Source organism: Erpetoichthys calabaricus, chromosome 9 (assembly GCF_900747795.2).
Source record: "Erpetoichthys calabaricus chromosome 9, fErpCal1.3, whole genome shotgun sequence".
Classification (NCBI taxonomy): Eukaryota; Metazoa; Chordata; class Cladistia; order Polypteriformes; family Polypteridae; genus Erpetoichthys; species Erpetoichthys calabaricus.
This window is the reverse complement of record NC_041402.2, coordinates 164331702-164355777: the sequence shown is the minus strand read 5'-3', so window position 1 is coordinate 164355777 and position 24076 is coordinate 164331702. Positions and strand designations below refer to the sequence as shown.

General features: G+C 40.8%; 1 protein-coding gene across 3 annotated transcripts in view; it reads left to right on the top strand.

Annotated features, from left to right (window-relative positions):
- Positions 1–24076, top strand: part of b3gat1b (beta-1,3-glucuronyltransferase 1 (glucuronosyltransferase P) b) — a 226906-nt gene that overhangs the window by 199750 nt on the left and 3080 nt on the right. For all 3 annotated transcript variants that reach the window (XM_028810370.2, XM_028810369.2, XM_051931493.1), the window contains one exon: positions 14453–14556. In XM_028810370.2, coding sequence (XP_028666203.1) covers positions 14453–14539 — 87 coding nt within the window. In that variant the 3' untranslated portion in view covers positions 14540–14556. The remainder of the gene's footprint in view (positions 1–14452; positions 14557–24076) is intronic.

Genomic DNA, 24076 nt, shown 5'->3' with positions numbered 1-24076 from the left:
GATCTTGGTCTTAACCGAAAGCTGATGACCTGAAACATTCCGGAAATTTGAAAAAATATGAGGTTGCTGCAACTTCAGCAAAGTGACCTGTCTCTGTGTGTGTATTAAGGCAAAGTCATTGCGAAACCAAGTGACATGGCAGAAAGAAAAAGAAGATTAGCAACATCTACTGAGTGGCAAGCAAATTGCAGAGGCCAATATGTGACAATACCATAATAGGAAGTAGAAGAAGAAAACTACGGGATATAGAATGTAAAAACAAAAAAGATGGAGAAATGCATGCTGACAATTGAGAATCAAATACACATCAAATACACATTTTAAAATTCATAATCAAATATATGTGAACAACTGACGGAGAGACTACCGGGCTTTATATCTAGCCTTTTGTTGTGCCATGCAACCCTCTCCTTAACTTGAGAGTTCAAGAACAAGAAAGATGGAAAAATGCATGTTGACAATCAAAATGTTCATCAAATGCATGTTCAGAATTCATAATCAACTTTGAGTTCTTACATGTGCAAAGTGGTGGTGGAAAGTCTATTGTGCTTTATATCTAGCCTTTGGTTGTGATACACAACCCTCTTCCTAACTCAAAAGGCTCCTTACTTTATATTTTATAAACAACATGCTTATAAAAACTAAATTCTATTTTGGAATCTGTTATATTTATGATCAGCAAACATTGAACTTTCTTAAACGTGCATAAAGTGTGCTCATGTGTTTACGACAAAGTGATCATGAAACAAACTGTGAACCACCAAAATGGTAGGATGGAGAAGAAGAAGAAGAAGAAGAAGAAGAAGAAGAAGAAGAAGAAAAGCAGTGACATCAGCTGACAGTCAAGCAAATCGAAGAATGTGCTTATGTGACATAGAACAAGAAACAATAAGAACACCAGGCACTGAAGCACCTAGACAAGCAAAAAGTAATTCTGTGTATGCAGTAATTGAGCAGCAGGCAAACATGATGGCTCATAGGCATGCAAGACAAATTCCAGGATACAGAATACAAGAACAAGACAGAAATACATATCGACAAGTGAGAAAATTGTCAAATAATTGAAACTTCCAAACCACAAGTAATAAAATGTGTTATACCTTGTTGAGGAACTGAAAGAAGTAACTATTTAGAAAACATATGAACTATCAACACCTTCTTATTTTTAACTAGTATTATGCACATGCAAACATAGGGGAAAGCTTAAGGGCTCTGGTGATTGTAATTACTAGCTGCTCTAGGGGTTCACGCTGTGTTCTCTTCCTCCTTCTGCAGACCAGATGATTGACAGTTGTATCTGACGTCACTTCCATTGTTTGTCTGCCTGGATCCGCCTCTTCCTGCCAGAAGAACATAAAACCAGAAGAGACATCAGAGATATTACAGTTGTCAATCATCTGGTCTGCAGAGGGAGGAAAAGAGCAGGTATTAGAACACAGTGCCAACCCCTGGAATGGTGGGTTATTGCAATCACCAGGGGCCTCATGTATAAACGGTGCATACGCACAGAAATGTTGCGCAAGAACATTTCCACATTCAAATCACGATGTATAAAACCTACACTTGGCGTAAAACCACACACTTTTCCACGGTACCTCATACTCTGTCGTACGCAAGTTCTCCGCTCAGTTTTGCAGACTGGCAGCACCCAGCGTCAAAGCAGTGCTGCTGTTCCTGTGTGGTTACCCTTTCTTAGATCATCATCCACGACGGAGGTTTTATCAAATACACTGAAATTAACCGCATATCGTTCATAAATTTAATGCATCTGATTGTAATTAACCTGTAACAATATAATGGTCCACAGAATGGTCAAACTATTCTAAATACCATAACTGCTTTAGCATTGTTACTCTCACTGCACCTTCTTCTTCTTCTGTCAGCTGCTCCCATTAGGGGTTGCCACAGCAGATCATGTTTTTCCATATTACTCTCACTGCACCACTCTGAGTATTTATATCACTGTATGTGAGTGTGAATCACAGATCTACAGCGATTGGAAAGAGAATTATCGGTAAACAGCATCAAGCACTCGCTGCCACAGCCATTCGCTATTTGAACTGCTCTCATCCGACCAACGCTTCACAGCCTTTCCTGTTCGGACCTCGCGGTTCACAAACAGTTTCATCCCAAGAACTATACACGCACTCAATCAGTCCATCAAGTGCTCCTTGTAGAACTGTTTGTACTTGCAAGTTACCGTGAGGTAATTGTACTTATGATACAGTTATAATATTGCACAACCTGAGCCACTTTATAAAGCGCGTATTTACATATGATAACGATATCATTTTTAAGATGAAATGTAGCAAAATATGTTGATTATATTATACAGATAAAACTTTAACTTTAACTACACGGTGCCGCAGCACTAGGGAGCTTGATCTTCGTTCACGGTTTGTTCCTGCCTCGCGCTGTATTCATTGCTGTGGCTGGCGCGACACTTGAAGGACAGATGGATAGAATAATTAAACATTACGAAGATCTTTCGATGTTCCTTAAAAGTTTTGAAGAATCGGCATTCTAAGCTTACAGATGGCTTAACGTCTATTACAGAGCTGATTGTGTGGCGATTGGGTATTTGGAGAAAGAAAAGTAAGGACAGGAATTGGGGGTTTGTACGTTTGTAAAAGACAGTACTTCTGTAATAAAGCATTTCATTGAAGGTTGCGCTTGGCGCAGCAAGCATCTTGCATAAGACATGAACAATCACTGCACCACCGTGTTCCCATGTTTAATAACATGCTTTAACTTATATCATCATGACAATGATATCACGTATACTTCTCAGTATTTTAATTATTCAGAGAGCTGTAATATTACGAACGTAATGGATTCTGTGTCGGAGGAAGAACACGTAGAGATTCAGGCACATAGAGCACATATAAACTAGTAAATTAAACGATTTTAAGATGAAGTTTATGATGTTCTACTTTAATGACAAAATAAACTACGTGATTAAAGTGGAAATTTCGAGATTAAAGTTGACAGTTCATGCTTTTTTCACACTGTGTGCCTTTTTTTTCACTGTACCCTAATAAGCTTTAATATGAAATTCCGACGGTGGGCTACTGTTTAAACCAACAAATAGTATATTTTTCTTTGCCTCAATTTGGTATTCGCTGAAATTCTGCTATTTTTCTTCGTACTTTTGCCATTGCCTTTTCACAGAATGCTGAGCTTAAGGGCTATTTATATTGATTTGCATATTCAAAGAGGTGTAATTCTGGGAGGAGTTGGGGCGGGACAGCAGGCGCGTGCACGAGCGTTTATTTCCACGAGTGACCGGGATTTATGTAGCGGAAGAACGTGGAAGTTGGCGAACGCACAGATTCCTGCATCTGGATTTTTCTGTGCATAAGCACATTTCGGCTTTTGTGCTTACGTCATGTTATAGTGCGAATTCTACGCACGGCGTTATGCATGAGGCCCCAGAGCCCTTAAGCTTTCCCCTATGCGAATGCAGATGACACTAGGTTATTACTTGTGTTTTGTTTTAGGACCATAATTTCACATGTTTTAATAGTAGGTGTGCTAAAATCCTGTTTAAAATTTTAATCTAACATAGCAGCAGATGTTACATCTACAACTGAGTAAGGAAATAAGCAGCAATGAGCCACATTTTTCCTTATCATCCATGTGAGGCGGAGTGAAGTAGCGTCTAAATATCAGACTATTGTACTTGTGCCCCCATGTATATTGAGAACAACTTGGCTTGAAATTGCTAACAGGTCCAGGACTCTGATTAGGTCTTGAATGTGAAAACTCAGCCTTTACCTGCATAACATTCTTAGGGAGCTGCCTGCTCACATTTTATAGCGGAAAGGGCCAAAAAAAAAAGAAAAAAAACGCTATAGTTCTTGGGGAAAGCCCAGCTGACACTCTAATACGAGCATATCTATACAATTCTACAGATTATACTACACTGTTTTCACAGGTTGTCATTCAATAAAGTATATGTAATCTAATCTAAAGTTCAACTGGGCAGTTATCATATCAAGTAACAAATTATTCAACTTCTTCTTATTCAATCTTTTCCCACATCTACCCTGAATCTTTACCTTTTTGCCCCACAACAGTCAGTTTAAGGGAGCACTGCACATGCTTTCAGTCAGACTCTTGTGAACACGTTCCAGCATATCATTTTACAGATTTTCCAGCACTCAGCAGAGTCTTTTAAGGCATTTTTATAAGGGTATTAAAACTGATATAAAATTGTCTTAAATTAGCTAATCCAGCACTTCATTCATCTCTCTTTTCATCTGCTGTATATTGAATTTTGAGCTGATTATGCTCCACATCATTTTAAATTCTCTTCTTTTTTACTGTGTTGGTCCTCAGAAACAGTGGCATATTAAACCTTTATGGGAAAGTACTTTAGAGCTATAAAGTGGGTGCTGCAAATCTCCGCAGAGTACTATTAAGACTTTAAGGTTGGCCTCCAACAGCATTTTTAAGTCATGGTTCTGAAGCATTCCATCCATCAACCCGGGGGTGTCAAATTCCGTTTACTGAGGCCCAAAAATAACACTTTATATACCCAACGTGAGCAAGAATATATCAAGAAACAACTACTGCCACATTTTCTTTCCAAATAAGACAAATAGGTAGGTCTCTGCTCATCACAATCGTATATTTTGCCTGGCGTCTCTCTAGAAACTGTCTACTCTTTTTATCAGCTTTCCTTTTCTTGTTAGGAAAGCTACTTGCAGCCATAGGACTGAAGTCAGCGTTGAGCAAAAAAATTACATCAACGCATAAAGTCGAGTGAGAACGGTGGTCAGGTTTTCAGAATTAGTCACTGAAGCAAAGTTCATCTGTAAACACCTGGGGCCTCATGCATAACGCTGTGCGTAGAATTCGCACTATAACATAACGTAAGCACAAAAGCCGAAATGTGCTTACGCACAGAAAAATCCACATGCAGGAAACTGTGCGTTCGCCAACTTCTGCGCTCTTCCACTACATAAATCCTGCTCAGCGTGAAAATAAACGCTCATACACGTGCTTGCTGTCCTGCCCCAACTCCTCCCAGAATTACACCTCTTTGAATATGCAAATCAATATAAATAGCACTTAAGCCCAGCGCTCTGTGAAAAGGCAATGTCAAAAGTACGAGGAAAAATAGAAGAATTTCAGCGAATACCAAATGGAGGCAAAGAAAAACGTACTATGTGTTGGTTTAAACAGTTATATAAGCAACAAAAGGAAGTTGATTGAGTGACATAGCATGTCGGAGAAACTGCAAAGCTCAAGTTCACAAAGTCGCACAGTGCCCGAAATAAAAAAGTTGTCACATATCAAAGTCGGCGTGAAAAGGCGACTCGTAGCCCACCGTCTGAGTGTCATATGAAAGCTTATTAGGATACAGTGAAAAAAAAGGCACACAGTGTGAAAAAAGCATGAACTGTCAACTTTAATCTCAAAATTTCCACTTTAATCACATAGTTTATTTTGTTATTAAAGTAGAACATCATAAACTTCATCTTAAAATCGTTTAATTTACTAGTTTCTCAAATTCCATTGTAACTAAAGTAGCACGTTAAATGCTTTGTTTTGTATTTGATCTTATATGTGCTCTATGTGCCTCAATCACTACGTGCTCTTCCTCTGAGAGGACACAGAATCCATTACGTTCGTAATATTACAGCTCTCTGAATAATTAAAATACTGAGAAGTATACGTGATATCATTTTCATGATAATATGAGTTAAAGCATGTTATTAAACATGGGAACACGGGGGCGCAGTGATTGTTCATGTCTTACGCAAGATGCTTGCTGCACCATGCGCGACTTTCAATGAAATGTTTTATTGCAGAAGTACTGTCTTTTTCAAATGTACTAACCCCCAATTCCTGTCCTTACTTTTCTTTCTCCAAATACCCAATCGCCACACAATCAGCTCTGTAATAGACGTTAAGCCATCTGTAAGCTTAGAACGCCGATTCTTCAAAACTTTTAAGGAACATCGAAAGATCTTCGTAATGTTTAATTATTCTATCCATCTGTCCTTCAAGTGTCGCGCCAGCCACAGCATGAATACAGCGCGAGGCAGGAACAAACCGTGAACGAAGATGAAGCTCCCTAGTGCTGCGGCACCGTGTAGTTAAAGTTAAAGTTTTATCTGTATAATATAATCAACATATTTTACTGCATTTCATCTTAAAAATGATATCGTTATCATATGTAAATACGCGCTTTATAAAGTGGCTCAGGTTGTGCAATATTATAACTGTATCATAAGTACAATTACCTCACTGTAACTTGCAAGTACAAACAGTTCTACAAGGAGCACTTGATGGACTGATTGAGTGCGTGTATAGTTCTTGGGATGAGACTGTTTGTGAACCGCGAGGTCCGAACAGGAAAGGCTGTGAAGCGTTGGTCGGATGAGAGCAGTTCAAATAGCGAATGGCTGAGGCAGTGAGTGCTTGATGCTGTTTACCGATAATTCTCTTTCCAATCGCTGTAGATCTGTGATTCACACTCACATACAGTGATATAAATACTCAGAGTGGTGCAGTGAGAGTAATATGGAAAAAGATGATCTGCTGTGGCAATCCCTAATGGGAGCAGCTGACAGAAGAAGAAGGTGCAGTGACAGTAACAACGCTAAAGCAGTTATGGTATTTAGAATAGTTTGACCATTCTGTGAACCATTATATTGTTACAGGCTAATTACAATCAGATGCATTAAATTTATGAACGATATGCGGTTAATTTCAGTGTATTTGATAAAGCCGCCGTCGTGGATGTGGATCTAAGAAAGGGTAACCACACAGGAAGAGTAGCACTGCTTTGACGCTGGGTGCCACCAGTCTGCAAAACTGAGCGGAGAACTTGCGTACGACAGGGTATGAGGTACCGTGGAAAAGTGCGTGGCTTTATGCCAAGTGGAGATTTTGTTCCTGCCTTGTGCCCTGTGTTGGCTGGGATTGGCTCCAGCAGACCTCCGTGACCCTGTGTTCGGATTCAGCGGGTTGGAAAATGGATGGATGGATGGATGGATGATTTGAACGTGGAAACGTTCTTACGCAACATTTCTGTGCGTACGCACTGTTTATACATGAGGCCCCTGGGCTATCCAATTCTGGTCCTGGTGGGCCACAGTGGTTGCAGGTTTTCACTCTAACCATCTTCTAAATTAGTGAGCTGTTTTTGCTGCTGATTAACTTGTTTTGCCTTAGTTGTAATTGACGTGACTCAGACCCCTTAGTTGTTTCTTTTTCCTTAATGAGCAACCAAACAATAATGAGACACAAAACAAGCCACCACATGACAAGCTAACCTGAAAATAAAGATAGGTGAAGGTCTTGGTTATGTTGGTCTGCTCAGGTCACCAAAACATTTTGATGGTGGTCTTAGAAAAAATAGAAAATCAACAGTCTGCTGTGGCAGAATGAGAGCAGCAACAAGTCATGATATTCAATAACAGGTTTAATTAACAGCAAGAATTGACTTCTCATTAAGAAACTGGTTGGAGTAAAATTGGCTGGAGTTTGATGTTCCAAATCTGTTGGCTCATTTCTCATCTCATTTCTCTTTGGATGCCATTTAATGAAGAAACAAATCAATTCTGAGGACTGAATCCTTAAAATGAGGGCTATTAAAATGAAGGGAAAAGGAGTCAATTAGCCATGAACACTGGTCACTAATCAGGAAAAGGGTTAGAATGAAAACATGCAGCCACTGTGGCCCACCAGGACCAGAGATGGACACCCCTGGTATACACCATGCATCCTGACTGGATGGAATTTGACAACATTAAAAAAACATACTGGATCACACGGCTCACGTTTGGAGTTTGTCAGAAATGGACAGCAATCACATTTAACATGAGTGGAGATGCAAATATGTTTCCTATCCACATATACCAATTAAGGCAGCACTCACATATGCCACAGAAGGGTTGTCAGCCCTGTTACCTGCACAGGTTTGAAAAATGCATGGTTGACCTTCTGTTTCTTTCTTGAGATGGTAACATCTTTGGCATCATGCTAAAACAACAAAATTGGGTGATTACAAGTGCCATTTTCAGTTCTTACTGCAGGCTAGTATAGCTGTAGTGCGCTGTGCTTCACAGAAAAACAGGAGTGACTCTGAAGATGCATTTTACTGCCAGCTGTAAATGTAATCCAGCTAAATTATATAATGGTTCTCACACATGGGCATTTGAGGATCACTTTCCAGGCTCAAATAAGATACTCTGCTGTGGTAAGTGGGGGCACCACAGCTAATACTACAGTCCTTGGTTTTCCTCTGCAGCACCATGAAGACGCCCACTCGGAGCACCTAGACACTGCCCTCTACCTCCAAAGGCAAGCCTCTTCCATTAAGGATCGCATAAAACCAAAAGGTTCTGGAAGATGTTGTCTCTCTCTGTCTCTCAGGAAAGCAGTCCTGTGTGACAGAGCTCCCTGACGCAGACCCACTTGAGAAAGACAAATTTGTTGACAAGCCGAGTATACTCAGAAGGCACACAATAAGCCTTTTTTCTATTGTGCCACTGCATGCCCATTTTTATTCCATTTTTTGGACTTTTGTAGTAGATGACTTTTCCCAACTTTTCTTTGGGACTCCTTTGCCTCATTTTCCCTTTCAGGAAACAATCTGAGAAAACTAACAGTCATTGCAGACAACTAATAGTCTATCTTAACAAAGAAATTCAAATCAGTGATATTTTGTATTTGTAAGAATCTTATATATAAACGTTTACGCGTGGAAGTGTGTGTGTGTCTGTCTGGCCCGGAAGTGAGAGGTGGAGTCGGGGTAAGGGCTCCACCTCCGAGGAAACAGAAAATTCACTTAACCACTAATAACACAAGTGGGGCCAACATGTCGGCAAAGCAAAACCTTGGAAAAAAGACAAAGTTGCTCAGCCGCTGACATCGGCAAAACGGAATCCCTTTTACTTTTCCTCCCGCCGCTAATGCACAAGTAAGGCGAGCACGTCGGTAAAACAAATCCTCCTAGTAGAGAGACGCCCAGAGTAGTTCCTTTCAATTACCTGACATCTCTGCATTTCAATTATTTTTCTGATGATTTCAGTAGTTTCTAGGACCCTGGGCTTTTTATAGCACAGGATTACACAGCTAGTTATGTATAAACACTTTGAAATAACTTACGTTTTTTGTCCAGAAGCTCCTACTCACCGGTATTAGAAGAACCCCACAAATGATATACCATTCGACTCATCTTGATGTCTAGTTTTGCAAGACATTGAGCTTTATACATTTACATTTATTTGCTTAGCAGATGAAGCTTTTATTCAAAGTGACTTACATAGGAGGTCAACATAATCAAGTAATATAAGTCTGGGGAATGTTTTGAACAAGTGTAGCAGGACAGGTTACAAAAGTTTATCACCTCAAGTGAAGAGTTATAAAGACAGTATAACCTAAAACCTTTCAATTAACAATATGACAGATGTCCACCGAGCAAACAATATTCATTAACAATTTCAGTAGGGATTTCAATCACTTCCTAAACACGTTGAGAGAGTCAGCAGTTCAGATGGAGTTGGGCTGCTCGTCCCATCAACCAGGAGGTACACATGAAGAGAGTCTGGGTTGAGATTTGATACTGTAATACATAGAGGTGGAATCACCAGACACTGTCCACTAGCAGACCTGCGTGGGCAAGAAAGAGCATAGGACCTTATAGACATCTCCATATACACAAGTGCTGGCCCATTGACGTTTTGGGGTTCTCTCTTATTTTTGGCCTTCTAGGCCCAAAAAGCCCTCATCTTTAGACCAATTTTGGATCATGTTTTTTTGTAGAAAATTATATCCTTTTAATAAAGAGAAAACCAATCAGTGTCTTCAGAAAAAATCATTAGAAGGGCATAAAATTATGCAAACCATATCAACCGTCCTCAGTGGTTTACCCCCTAATGGGATACAAGGAGTCAAACTTAGTCTTTTTCACAAAACTTTGAAACAATGGGAATCGGCTATATGGGTATGTGGAGTGTTGTTTTATGTTACTTCGAGGTTGCTTATCACAAATATGATCATATTTTGGTAACACTTTTGTTATAGTCATCTATAACACATTTACTCTTATGTGACAAGACCTTAAAAAAGGCTTTGTTTGTTCTTCATTATGCTTATAAAACATCAGTAGGTTGGTTATTCATCTCTGTGCTGTGTGGCACATTGACATGATGGTAAAAATACTTCTTAATATAAAGGATTCACGAGTCTTATTCCAAACATGTAATATAAAGCAAAGAGTGTCTCAGTTAAGCCACCTCAGAGCACTCCAAAGTGAAGTTTTGTTAGTAGGTCACATTGGAGAGATGAAGAAACACTTTACTGATGCTTTGTGGTGGAGTGGTGGCTCTGAGGCTAGGGATCTGCACTGACAATCGGAAGGTTGCCAGTTCGAATCCCATAAATGCCAAAAGAGAGACTCTGCTCTGTTGGGCCCTTGAGCAAGACCCTTAACCTGCAATTGCTAAGCACTTTGAGTAGTAAGAAAAGTGCTATATAAATGCAAAGAATTATTATTAAGAATTTTTGTAAGTGTTATTGATATCTGAAGAAGCCTTTGTTAAGGTCTTGTTACATAACAGTAAATGATTAATAGACGCATTTTTGCAGTATCTCAACTAAAGTGTTACTAATATTTTTTGATATTTGACACTTAACCGGTGGTCCTAACCCTGTAAGAGACACTTTCAGAACATTGAATATAACCCATTTTAAACATAAGCAAGTGGGGTACCATTTTAGACTATTTCAGAGTCACTGATTAAGAATGTGATGTTATTTTTATTGTTTTCTATTACAATCAAGACTATTCAGACTTTAAATATTTCAATTAAAGCACACATTTTAATATTTCAAATATATGATGCAACTATTCTTGTTTATTATGTATTATGAGGTAAATCATTGCATTTCTTTTGAACCCTGAATTAGGTTGGCTTATGCTAATTCAGACTTTTTTATTCTGCTAAACTATGAAAGAAATCATAAGACCAATTACACCACTCTGCTGGGAATTTAGGTCAGCCAGCAGAAGATGGGACCTGAGAAGCCCAAGGCTTTGTTTTCAGCTGCCATCTCTGCTGCATGGGGGATGATATTGGCTCTCTGTCTCTCTGTCTTTCTCCAAGCAATGGTAATTTAGAAGTGACAGATATTGGATTAGAATTTAGAGTTGCCTCTTTTATTTAAGACCAAGAAAATAACAATGTGGCTGACCTGACCATTCTCCTGTACAAAAATATTCCTAGTTTTCCTGACTTTCCAAAGTACTGAAAATCTTACTTTTCTTTAATTCTTTATTTAGCCTTGTAATTTGATTAATTTAGTAATAAGTGAATGTCTTACCCTATTACTTGTAAAAGAAACGAGTTGAGTGACATAATTGCAATAGTAAAAAATAAGCACTCAGGTTTTAGATCTCAGAAAAGAAAGTCAGATATGCTTCAAACTAACAAAATCTCCAGAGATGATGGGATTTTACCCATTGTACTGAAGGAAATTATATACATCCTAAAGAATATTCCAACAATCACTTCAAATGGAAGATGTTCATAATGACTAGAAGGTCACAAATGTGACTCCGAGCTACGTGAATGGAAATAAAATGGATCCTGGTAATTATAGACTGATAAGCCTTGTATCTATTCCATGCAAAATTATGGAAACTGTAATAAAAAATAAATAAAAGCCAGCCTGGTTTTATGGGAGGAAGCTCCTGCCAAACCAATCTGCTAAACTGTTTTCAGCTGGCTACTAAAGTGGTAGGTAAAAAATAAGCTCTTAATATATTTCTGCATCAAAGATTAATTCTGAAACTAGAAGCTGTGGGCATCAGAGGTAACTTATAAAAGTGGATCTCAAGGTGGTTAACAGCCAGGAGGCAAGAAGTACAGGTAAAAATAGGTTAGGGTTAGGGCTAAGGAATATGAGGTAAGAATGTGCCCTATGGGGTGTGATCATCATGCGTCTGTACTTGGAGCATTACTCCTTCAAATTTACATTATGACGTAGATTCTGGTGTATTTAGTAAACTGTGAAATCCATATAAATGACATAAAAATTGGAGAAATAGCAAATACTGAGGGGGCTGTAAAAACAGTTCAAAAAGACCTGGACGCTTCAAAAATGAGTGATCACTTGCTAAAATACAGTTTAACAAGAAAAGTGCTAAGTGCTACATGTAAACAAAAGAAGTGTCAATTATAAAAGCATTTTGGGAGACAATCTGCAAAAAGAATTTAGATTTACATTGACACTATAATCTCACAATCTAGACAGTGTGCAGAAGCAATTAAAAGACAAATTAAGTTATATTGCAAAAACTGTTTAATATACAGAGTAGGATGTTATGCTCATTCATAAGGCAAGCTCTATTGTTGGCATGGAGCTGGACAGTTTAACATCTGTGGCAGAGCGAAGGGCGCTCAGCAGGCTCCTATCAATTATGGAGAATCCACTGCATCCACTTAATAGTATCATCTCCAGACAGAAGAGCATCTTCAGCGACAGACTGCTGTCAATGTCCTGCTCCACTGACAGACTGAGGAGATCGTTCCTCCCCCAAACTATGCGACTCTTTAATTCCACCCAGGGGGGTAAACGTTAACATTTAACATTATACATAGTTATTGTCTGTTTTTCACCTGCATTATTATTATTCTTTAATTTAATATTATCTATTGTATCAGTATGCTGCTGCTGAAGAATGTGAATTTCCCATTGGGATTAATAAAGTATCTATCTATCTATCTATCTATCTATCTATCTATCTATCTATCTATCTATCTATACAGTATAATACACTCGTGAGACCATATCTGGAATATTGTGTGCAGCTCTGATCACCAGGCCAGAAAAAGACATAGCAGCACTTGAAGCTGTGCAGAGGAGAGCAACCAGGTGCAACCCAGGACTAAAGGTTGATTTATACTTCTGTGTCAAGCCTACATCATATCCATGCACAGGAGCAACATCATCAAAACTAGTTGATACTTCTGCATCACACCACGTCACAGGAACATGAATGGTCACTTGTTAGCGGTGTTTGTAGCATGCAAGAAAAGCAAATGATTCATTAAAATTGAGGCAGAGCTTGCTGTCCAGGATGACGATACAGGATATGTTCTGTAGGCGAACGTATTTGTTCCTCACATTTTTCCAGATTTTCATATATTCTCCAACTTCAAAACAAGAAGATGGAAACGAACAGAAAAGCGTTTTAGGAAATACGTAGCTAGCAACCCGGCCAATCAAAGTTATAGAGGTGTGAACAGGGTTCACGTGAACATGATGCCTAGTAACATTTTTAAGAAAGAGCGCATCAGGCTACGCCATAGGCTCAACGTAGAAGTACAAGTATAATTCATTCTTTCAAGGGAATGTCCTACTGTGATATTCCCAGGAAGTTAAATCTTGAGCTGAGAAATTACGTGGGCACCTGATTCAGATCTCTTAAACTTTTAAAGGCATTGATAAATTCAATCCAGCAGAGCTCTTTCAATTAAATAAGGAATAATGTAGCGTGACAACTGTTACAAAGTATCTGGATGAAATATTAGGACAACTTAGTTATTATCAAGCCAAATGAAGAACTCAATGGTTTCATCTCATTTGTCAGACTTCTTATGTTTTTTCAAACATGTACAGTATAGATACAAAAGGAACCTTGTCTTTTGAGCCGTTAAAGTGCATGTTATTAATGAAAGTAAATTATTGTGTTTGTCATACTGTAACCTTTATGCATTTCTTCTGCCATGTGTTAGGATTATTAAAAAAGATACATTGCAGAACTTTTGCAGATGTTTAGATATGGTACTCTTTGGTAAAAAAAATGAAAATGCTCTTTGTTTTGTATTGTTTTTTACATTTTAGATTTGTTTTAGTGTCAGGTAGTTCCTGACAAAGACTAAGCAGGACTTGAATGAAGTAACTGAAGATGAGAATCTGTTTTGCATTTGATGTCTGCCCAGTCGAGGAGGGGGTCTAAGGGCCATGTAGCCCTTTTCTGAACAGCTGCTGCACATTTTCTGTCTCTCAATTCCTGAGATGAAATTAATTGAATTATGTATTTTATTTGGTGTTGATATGTGAATGAATGTGCTCAGTGATGGACTGGCACCTAATCCAAGATTAATTCCCACTTTGCCCCATGTGCTTCTAAGATACACTCCATCTTACTCCAGGATGGATGGATGGACGGACAGATGGAAGCACAGCACTCAATCGATACCACTATGTAAGAGTAGACTGAACTGAATCTGTGCAGTGCAGGTAATGTAAATTTACAGCCATGTTCAGCATATATGTTTAAGACATACATGTACAAGCAAGGAAAGCAAGAGAAAATCACGTACTCGCCTCCAGCCATGTTGGTAAATGTATTGTGTTGGACTGCTTGGCATTCTTTTTTTAGAAACAGCTGCTAAGTGGAATTTTTCTTCTCTTTTTGTTTTAGATTCTAGTCTGGCACACCAGAACGGAAAAGCCTGTCCTAGTTAATGAGGGTAAGAAAGGATTCACAGACCCCAACATTGAAATCTGAAGCTGATAAAGAAATAGGTAAGACAAAGTCAGCAGAATGACATTGGCTTTATCTGCCAAAGGGTAATCTTGAATTATAGGCGGTGAGACTGCAGAATTACACCGTTGCACTTAAAGACATATGAATAATTTTATTCTCAGAAAAAAAACATCAGCTGTCTCCTCCAGTTCAGCCCTAGCATTTGATTTGCTTGGCTCATGGGCACAAACTGTAGGGAGACTTTAGTTCAGTCGGGAATTTTCTGATTTTATGCTCCAAAAGAAGTGTAGAGAGTGGCTTCTTCTGAAGTGCAAGGTACTGGATGATGTGTAGTGGCTCTGAATATCTGAGCTTCACAATTTAACTAATAACCCAGAATTGCACATTTTCGTAAACTTTATCTTGAGCTGAAAATGAACATTTTTGACTCTTAAAATTAGTTTAATTGTTTTATGCATTTTAAGCTAAACATGATGTGTTTCTTGCTTTAAGAAATTCTCATGGTGTTATCTTGTTTACATTTGTATCTCAAAGTTATAAAAACACATTTAAAATTATAATTGTTAGTAATTCCCAACCAGAGGTTTGTCTAAAGAATCCCTGACTACAAACTACAGTTCATGAGTGATTCAGTAGGCTGAAGAGCAACAGTGCCCCCCTGTGTTTACTGGACATTATTACAGCATTCTCTGCTCAAAAACCACATCAGGAAGACTTTTTTATTCAGAAAGGGGCATTTTTTTAACTAGCTGGTTGTTTTTCTTTTCTTTGCTTATTTTAAATTACAGATGTTCAATTATTGGGGGGCATCCCGAAATTCTGACCCTTGTGGTTATAATTTGGATGAAGCGGGTTTTAAAACAGTAGGATAGTTTTGTTGCCAACAGACTATTCAGCCCAATAACACTCAGTAATCCTATTCACCAAATTTCTCCAAAATAACATAAACTTCAGTTTTGAAGGTCCCTGAGCTACATTTGTCTACTACTCAGTATTTAATTCCACGTGTCAGTGGTTCTCAGACTAAAGGAGAACATTCAAAAACGCAGATTCAACCTTAACAAAGTTTCCATCTGTGTTCCTGTGTTCTTGTTGAAGAGCTTATTTTAAAATGAAACAGCCATACTAATTCCCTTCATAATTTAAACAACTTCAGTCATGTCACATCTCTGTTTCCTTAAACTGAAAAGACTCAGCTCCTTGAGTCCTTCCTCATAGTTCATACCCAGCTGCCCCCAAACCAGCCTAGTCACTCTTCTCTGGACTTCCTCTCACCATGTTACATCTTTTTTGTAAGATGGAGGCCGAAACTTCTACAGTACTCCAAGTGAAGCTTCAACAGTGAGTTGTATATATCTTAAGTATAATCTTCAAACATCGGGGTATGTGACTTACCATCCTTTTAGCCTTCTTCACTCTTCATAAACGCTGTCTGAATGTGGACAGTGACAAGTCCACTAGGACTCCTAGGTCCTTCTCGTGAGGTGTGATTTCAAGTTTTAAACCTGACATTGTCTATACAAATTTGACATTGATAGCTTCTGTCATGTAAAACTGCTGGCTTGCATTAAATTGCATTTGCCACAAACCTGCCCAAGCCTGAATTCTGTTCAAGTACTTTTGTAACGATTTGGCTGGTTTGAAATTATCTGACATTTCACCAAGTTTAGTTTCACCTGCACACTTAAAAAATATTTGTATATGTGTTACTTACCCCATGTAGTTAGTAGTAGTGGTCAAGAAAAATGTTTAATCTCATGTTTTCATGCAGAATAGAGAGAAAACGTATTTGATATAACAGAATCCAGTAGTGACTAAAGCTGTACAATAGCAAATGACTGGGAAAACATCCATTGAAAGAAGAAAAGAAATGTAGCGTTTCTCTTGTCACATAATCGAGATGTCAGTTACCCAGTTGTATGCTCAAGACGTGCAAAACTCATGCCTTTTTTGCTAAGATATTATTAAACGGTGACTCCTGGAAAAATCAGCACATATTATATATACAGGAAAACTAAAGGTGCATGGAAGTCACTGGGCTGTAGACCTGAGGAGAAGAGGCAGCTCATCAGTTCAAAAAGTCATTCCCATGAGCCTTCAGTTTTCCTGTTTGTGATGTGTGCTGATTTTTTCTGAAGTAACCATATAATCGTATGGACAACTGACATGTGGATTATATGACGTGAGTTACATGAGATTTTTTCCTTTTTTTTTTTTTTACTGTGGTACAGCATTGGTCACTATCGGCTTCTGTTATATTATAACTTTTTTTTCTCTCCAATCTGCATTAAAACATGACATTAAAAAATTTTCTTGCCATCACTATAAACTACATGGAGTAAGTAACATATAAAAGAGTATACTTTTTGGATGGAGTATTCTTTAAACAAGCTTGTTATTTACAGTTTATTCTCATCAAGATCGTTTGTATGTATCACAATGAGCAGTAGCCCTTAAGGAAATCACCTTTAACATCACCAGTTTTCCTTTGTTTCTTGTGTTTAGCTAATGTTGCACCCATTCACGTTTCTCTTACTTTGATCCATGGCCTCTTGTGCTCTCTTAACTAAAGCCTTCTGAAAATCTTAACAGCATTATAGGCCCCCAGACAAAGCAGTGCACTGGGGTCTGTACCTACACAACCACTCAGCAAGTTACAGCATACATACTGTAGATTAGCATATGGGCCCCCAGGCAACTGCCCAGCATGCCCATTCATTAAGACGGCCCTGCAAATAATAACATGTGCACCTTTGTGGTCGTATTCCTCTGTTACTTTTTTACAGAATTCCAGCAGATTAGAAAAGTACAACCTCCCTTGGGCGACACGGTGGCGCAGTGGTAGCGCCTGGGTTGGGTTCCCGGGTCCTCCCTGCGTGGAGTTTGCATGTTCTCTCCGTGTCTGGGTAGGTTTGCTCTGGTTTCCTCACACAGTCCAAACACATGCAGGTTAGGTACATTGGCGATCCTAAATTGTCCCTGGTGTGTGTGTGTGTGTGTCCTGCGGTGGACTGGCACCCTGCCCGGGGTTTGTTCCTGCCTTGCACCCTGTGCTGGCTGGGATTGGCTCCAGCACACCACCGTGACCCTGTAGTTAGGATATAGCTGACAACCTGCCTTATCTGAACCCATACACTAGTGCACCGTTCTTGGTATGGGAAGCTCAGTCTGTTCCTTAATACAGTTGATCCCAAACTCAGTCCTGGGGACCTCCTGTTCAAATCAGATTCTCAATCGGTGACAATAATTGATCTCATTTAATTAGCTGTTCTTTCTTATTCTGCATTCATAAAATCACAGTAATATGATTTTTCCATACATAAGACATTTAGAACTACTGTATTTCTATTTTTGCTATACCTTTAAATGTTTGACTCTGTTTTGTTGTTTTCCTTTTATTTTGTCCTTTTTGTGCAGTTTGCTCCCTTTATTCTATCCTAATAATGATAATTTATAAACAAGCAGAGCAGACACCCAGGCAAACGAATGATGAAAGTATGCAACTACTTTATAGTCAGAGCCACTAATTAGTAAATAACGGATGAAATAACCATAAACACCTGGAAAAGTAGAACGAAAATCAGGATGAGAATATTGCTAAAAAAAATACGTCATGCCCATGTAACTGCTTAGTACATTTTACTAAAATATTTACCACACTTACTTTGTTATTTGTATATTGACCACAGAATACAACAACTGGGAAATAACAGCTCACTAAATTAGTTGGAACAAAAACCTGCAGGCACAGTGAGTCTCCACGACCGAGTTTAGGAACCACTGCGTCCATTACTTTACCTGTGATACACAGTTAGGTTTGTAATGAATCTGACCCATTATGCTGAAACTCGCTACTGCTCAGCTTCCTTAACTGTAAATAACTGCCGCTAACATACAGTAAGGGTAGGCCAATGTCACCCTGCGAAGCTCCCCGCCATACGACCCCCTTTCGATATAATCAACTCTAAACAGTCAAATTCATATATGCAGTATATGTAAAATTGACAGTCAGGATGCATTTTCAGCCATTCAGAAAACAAATACGCGTTTAAAAAAGAAAGACACAAAGATGAAAACAGCAATGACCTTTTCCTCCCCAACACACAATAACCCCATAAAAGTATGAATGACTAATGAAACACACCCCGGGCCCTCTTGATGTTCACACAATAGTCCAGAGTTCAAGTTGTTTTATTATATATATATATATATATATATAGGTGGATGAACTGTAGAAGTCGCCCAACGGATGAATTTTAATATGTAAATGTAAAATGTTTCCACTTCCCATGGGCTCACCACCTATGGGAGGGGCCAAGGAGGTCGGGTGCAGTGTGAGTTGGGTGATGGCCGAAGGCGGGGACCTTGGCGGTCCGATCCTCGGCTACAGAAGCTGGCTCTTGGGATGTGGAATGTCACCACTCTGAAGGGGAAGGAGCCTGAGCTAGTGCGCGAGGTCGAGAGGTTCCGGCTAGATATAGTCGGGCTCACCTCGACACACAGCTTGGACTCTGGAACCAGTCTCCTTGAGAGGGGCTGGACTCTCTACCACTCTGGAATTGCCCCCGGTGAGAGGCGCTGAGCGAGTGTGGGCATACTTATTGCCCCCCTGACCTGAGTCTGTTCATTGGGGTTTACCCAGGTGGACGAGAGGGTAGCCTTCCTCCGCCTTTGGGTGGGGGGACGGGTCCTAACTGTTGTTTGTGCGTATGCACTGAACAGCAGTTTGGAGTACCCACCCTTATTGGAGTCCCTGGAGGGGGTGTTAGAGGGCATACCTTCTGGGGACTCCCTCATTCTGCTGGGAGACTTCAATGCTCACGTGGGCAATAAAAGTGAGACCTGGAAGGGCGTGATTGGTCGGAATGGCCCCAATCCCCCCGATCTGAACCTAAGTGGTGTTTTGTTATTGGATTTCTGTGCTCGTCATGGAATGTCCATAAAGAACATCATGTTCAAGCATAGGGGTGTTCATATGTGCACTTGGCACCAGGACACCCTAGGCCTCAGTTCAATGATCGACTTTGTGGTCGTGTCGTCAGACTTGCGGCCACATGTCTTGGACACTCGGGTGAAGAGAGAGGCGGAGCTGTCAACTGATCACCACCTGGTGGTGAGTAGGCTTCGATGGTGGGGGAGGATGTTGGTCAGGCCTGGTAGGCCCAAACGTGTTGTGAGGGTCTGCTGGGAACGTCTAGCAGAGCCCCCTGTCAAAAGTAGCTTCAACTCCCACCTCCGGCAGAACTTCGACCACGTCCCGAGGGAAGTGGGGGACATTGAGTCCGAATGGGCCAAGTTCCATGCCTCCATTGTTGAGGAGGCTGACCGGAGCTGTGGCCGTAAGGTGGTCGGTGCCTGTCGTGGCAGCAATCCCCGAAACTGTTGGTGGACATCAGCAGTGAGGGATACCGTCAAGCTGAAGAAGGAGTCCTACAGGACCTTTTTGTCCTGTGGGACTCTGGAGGCAGCTAATAGGTACGTGCAGGCCAAGCGGAATGCAGCTTCAGTGGTTGCTGAGGCAAAAACTCAGGCATGGGAGGAGTTTGGGGAGGCCATGAAGAATGACTTTCAGACGGCTTCGAGAAGATTCTGGTCCACAATCCAGCGTCTCAGGAGGGGGAAGCAGTGCAGTGTCAACACTGTGTATGGAGGAGATGGTGTGCTGCTGACCTCGACTCGGGACATTGTGGGTCGGTGGGGGGAGTACTTCGAAGACCTCTTCAATCCCACTAACATGCCTTCCAATGAGGAAGCAGAGCCTGGTCAAAAAACTCCTTTGTAGTAGGGCCCCGGGGGTGGATGAGATACACCTGGAGTTACTCAAGGCTCTGGATGTTGTAGGACTGTCTTGGTTGACACGTCTCTGCAGCATCACATGGACATCAGGGACAGTGCCTCTGGATTGGCAGACCGGGGTGGTGGTCCACCTCTTTAAGAAGGGGGACCGGAGGGTGTGTTCCAACTACAGAGGGATCACACTCCTCAGCCTCCCTGGAAAAGTCTATTCGGGGGTCCTGGAGAGGAGGGTCCGTCAGATAGTCGAACCTCGGATTCAGGAGGAGCAGTATGGTTTTCGTCCTGGTCACGGAACAGTGGACCAGCTCTACACCCTTAGCAGGGTCCTGGAGGGTGCATGGGAGTTTGCCCAACCAGTCTACATGTGTTTTGTGGACTTGGAAAAGGTGTTTGACCGTGTCCCTCTGGGAATCCTGTGGGGGGTACTCCGAGAGTATGGGGTACCAGACCCCCTGATAAGGGCTGTTCGGTCCCTGTACGATCGGTGTCAGAGCTTGGTCCGCATTGCCGGCAGTAAGTCGAATCTGTTTCCAGTGAGAGTTGGACTCCGCCAGGGCTGCCCTTTGTCACTGATTCTGTTCATAACTTTTATGGACAGAATTTCTAGGCGCAGCCAGGGCGTTGAGGGGGTCCAGTTTGGTGGACTCAGGATTGGGTCACTGCTTTTTGCAGAAGATGTTGTCCTGTTTCCTTCATCAGGCCATGATCTTCAGCTCCCTCTGGGTCGGTTTGCAGCTGAGTGTGATGCAGCTGGGATGGGAATCAGCACCTCCAAATCCGAGACCATGGTCCTCAGCCGGAAAAGGGTGGAGTACCCTCTCAGGTTGAGATTCTGCCCCAAGTGGACGAGTTCAAGTATCTCGGGGTCTTGTTCACGAGTGAGGGAAGAATGGAGCTTGAGATCGATAGGCGGATCGGTGCGGCATCCGCAGTGATGCGGGCTCTGCATCGGTCTGTCGTGGTGAAAAAGGAGCTGAGCCATAAGGCAAAGCTCTCAATTTACCAGTCGATCTACGTTCCTACCCTCACCTATGGTCATGAGGTATGGGTAGTGACCGAAAGAATGAGATTGCGAATACACGCGGCTGAAATGAGTTTCCTCCGCAGGGTGTCTGGGCTTTCCCTTAAAGACAGAGTGAGAAGCTCAGTCATCCGGGAGGGGCTCAGAGTAGAGCCGCTGCTCCTCCGCATCGAGAGGAGTCAGATGAGGTGGCTTGGGCATCTGATCAGGATGCCTCCCTGGTGAGGTGTTCCGGGCATGGCCCCAGGGAAGACCCAGGACACGCTGGAGAGACTATGTCTCTCGGCAGGCCTGGGAATGCCTCGGGATTCCCCCGGAAGAGCTAGAAGAATTGGCCGGGGAGAGGGAAGTCTGGGTATATCTGCTCAATCTGCTGCCCCCGCGACCCGATCTCGGATAAGCAGAAGAGGATGGATGGATGGTTGGATGGAAAATGTTTCCACAGTCAGTACCGCACTATAATCAATACAAGGTCTTCCACAAGCTCACCTGATTCCGCCAGTCGACTTAACTAAGAGCAATGCAGGATTCAAGTCCCTGAAGACAAACACTGACCTTCGCCTGTCTAGTCAGGACTTCGTAGCCGTAGTGCCTCTTTACATGGCCAATGCAGATGCTGATCCATTTTTTCTAGTTGTCCCATCTTTTTCCTCTGATTGCTGGCTTCCCTCTCCTTTCTAAAAATGGTGCGACTTATGCAAATTACTTCCAGCCTTCAGGGGCGCACTGTCAATCACCTGTCTCTTCCAAACAGCTCGTATGGAGTGTCTTCTAGGAACGTACAAGCGGAGCAGGCAGCCAAGCGGCAAACACTAACATTTTCATTGTGGTGGTGCTACAAGTTTACTGTCATATGTTAACTTGGATGAGCCCTTTTATAAAATGGGATCATGTTTACTAGCTTTCAATTCTTTGGAGTTTCTCCAGTGTGTAGTGAGTTTTGAAAAATATATGTCAAAGATGTAAGATACATGTTCGCTGTTGCCAGTGATTTTTTTTTACTTTAACTTTTTAATTCTAATCTGTTCCCTCTGTAATTCCAAACCACTAAGTACCTCATGGATACTCTATAAGTAATGGAAGGTTATAGGGATTCCCCGTGTGTGAAAACTTCAGAGAAATGGGATGATGGATTTCAGGTATTACAGAAGTCTCGGAGTATAAAAATAAATGATCGTTTTCTGATCATATCTGTTATTTGAAATGGCTCTTCAATTAATAAAATAAGATCTAATCCTTGCATTCCTCCCAGGGTTTTCCCTCAATAGACTTTAATCATGTGATATTCAACTGAAAGACAAATTGAACATCACTGGTGATTTTTTTGCAAAAAGGAATTATGAAGACGGAATTGGAGCCATGTGAAAAAAATCAAATTAGGTTCATTCTTAGATAGTTTGTAAGTGAGTGAGATGCATTTGTTCTTGTTATAAATACTGCCCGTCTCTTCTAACCTAATGGAAGGCCAGAGCAGTGGGAGAAAAATGCACAATGCCATATGTATTAGATTTCTTTGACTTATTTTCACAAATCCTATTAAGATAATTGTCTCGCTCCCCCATATGAGATTATGGATACGGAAAGCTTCAGATTTAAGATTGTTCTACTTTCAAGCTGCTTATACTTTTCAGTCTAGATATGCATTACTCTTCGGAATGCTGTTTCCTTGATTTCATGTTTATTTTGTTACCATGAACTTTAATTCTTAGTGACTTCTAAATGAGTTTTTGTAGAAATTTCTACAATTATGACCAGCTTAAGGTCACACCAAGGGGAGCTCTGGTACTGTAATGCCTATCGTCATCATGTAGACACAGGCTAGTGACAAGCGAATCTTGTACATTTAACATTCTCTACCAGGGCTAGACCTTCATCTTCATCTTCTTCTTCTTCCATAGCTATTCCCATTTTTATATGGGGTCACTATTTTTTGAGCAGACTTCTCCAATAGAAGTTTCAACTTGATTTTTATGAAAAGATTCCTTTCCTGACGCCAACCCTCCCTATTTATCCAGGCTTGGGACTGGCTCCAAAATGGAGGCTGGGTTAAAGTAAAAAATTATATACAGTCATATGAAAAAGTTTGGGAACCCCTCTCAGCCTGCATAATAATTTACTCTACTTTCAATGAAAAAGGTAACAGTCTTTCATTTCCTTGGAACATCTGAGTACTGGGTTTTTTTCAGAACAATTTTTAGTGAAGCAGTATTTAGACATATGAAATTAAATCAAATATGAAAAACTGGCTGTGCAATAACTTGGGTCCCCTTGTAATTTTGCTGATTTGAATGCCTGTCACTGCTCAATACTGATTACTTGCAACACCAAATTGGTTGGATTAGCTCGTCAAGCCCTGAACTTCATAGACAGGTGTGTCCAATCATGAGATATAAAGGTATTTAAGGTGGTCAATTGCAAGTTCTGCTTCCCTTGGACTCTCCTCTGAAGAGTGGCAGCATGGGATCCTCAAAGCAACTCTCAAAAGATCTGAAAACAAAGATTGTTCAGTCTCATGGTTTAGGGGAAGGCTACAAAAAGCTATCTCAGAGGTTTAAACTGTCAGTTTCAACTGTAAGGAATGGAATCAGGAAATGGAAGGCCACAAGCACAGTTGCTGTTAAACCCAGCAGGTCTGGCAGACCAAGAAAAATACAGGAGCGGCATATGTGCAGGATTGTGAGACTGGTTACAGAGAACCCACAGATCACCTCTAAAGACCTGCAAGAACATCTTTCTGCAGA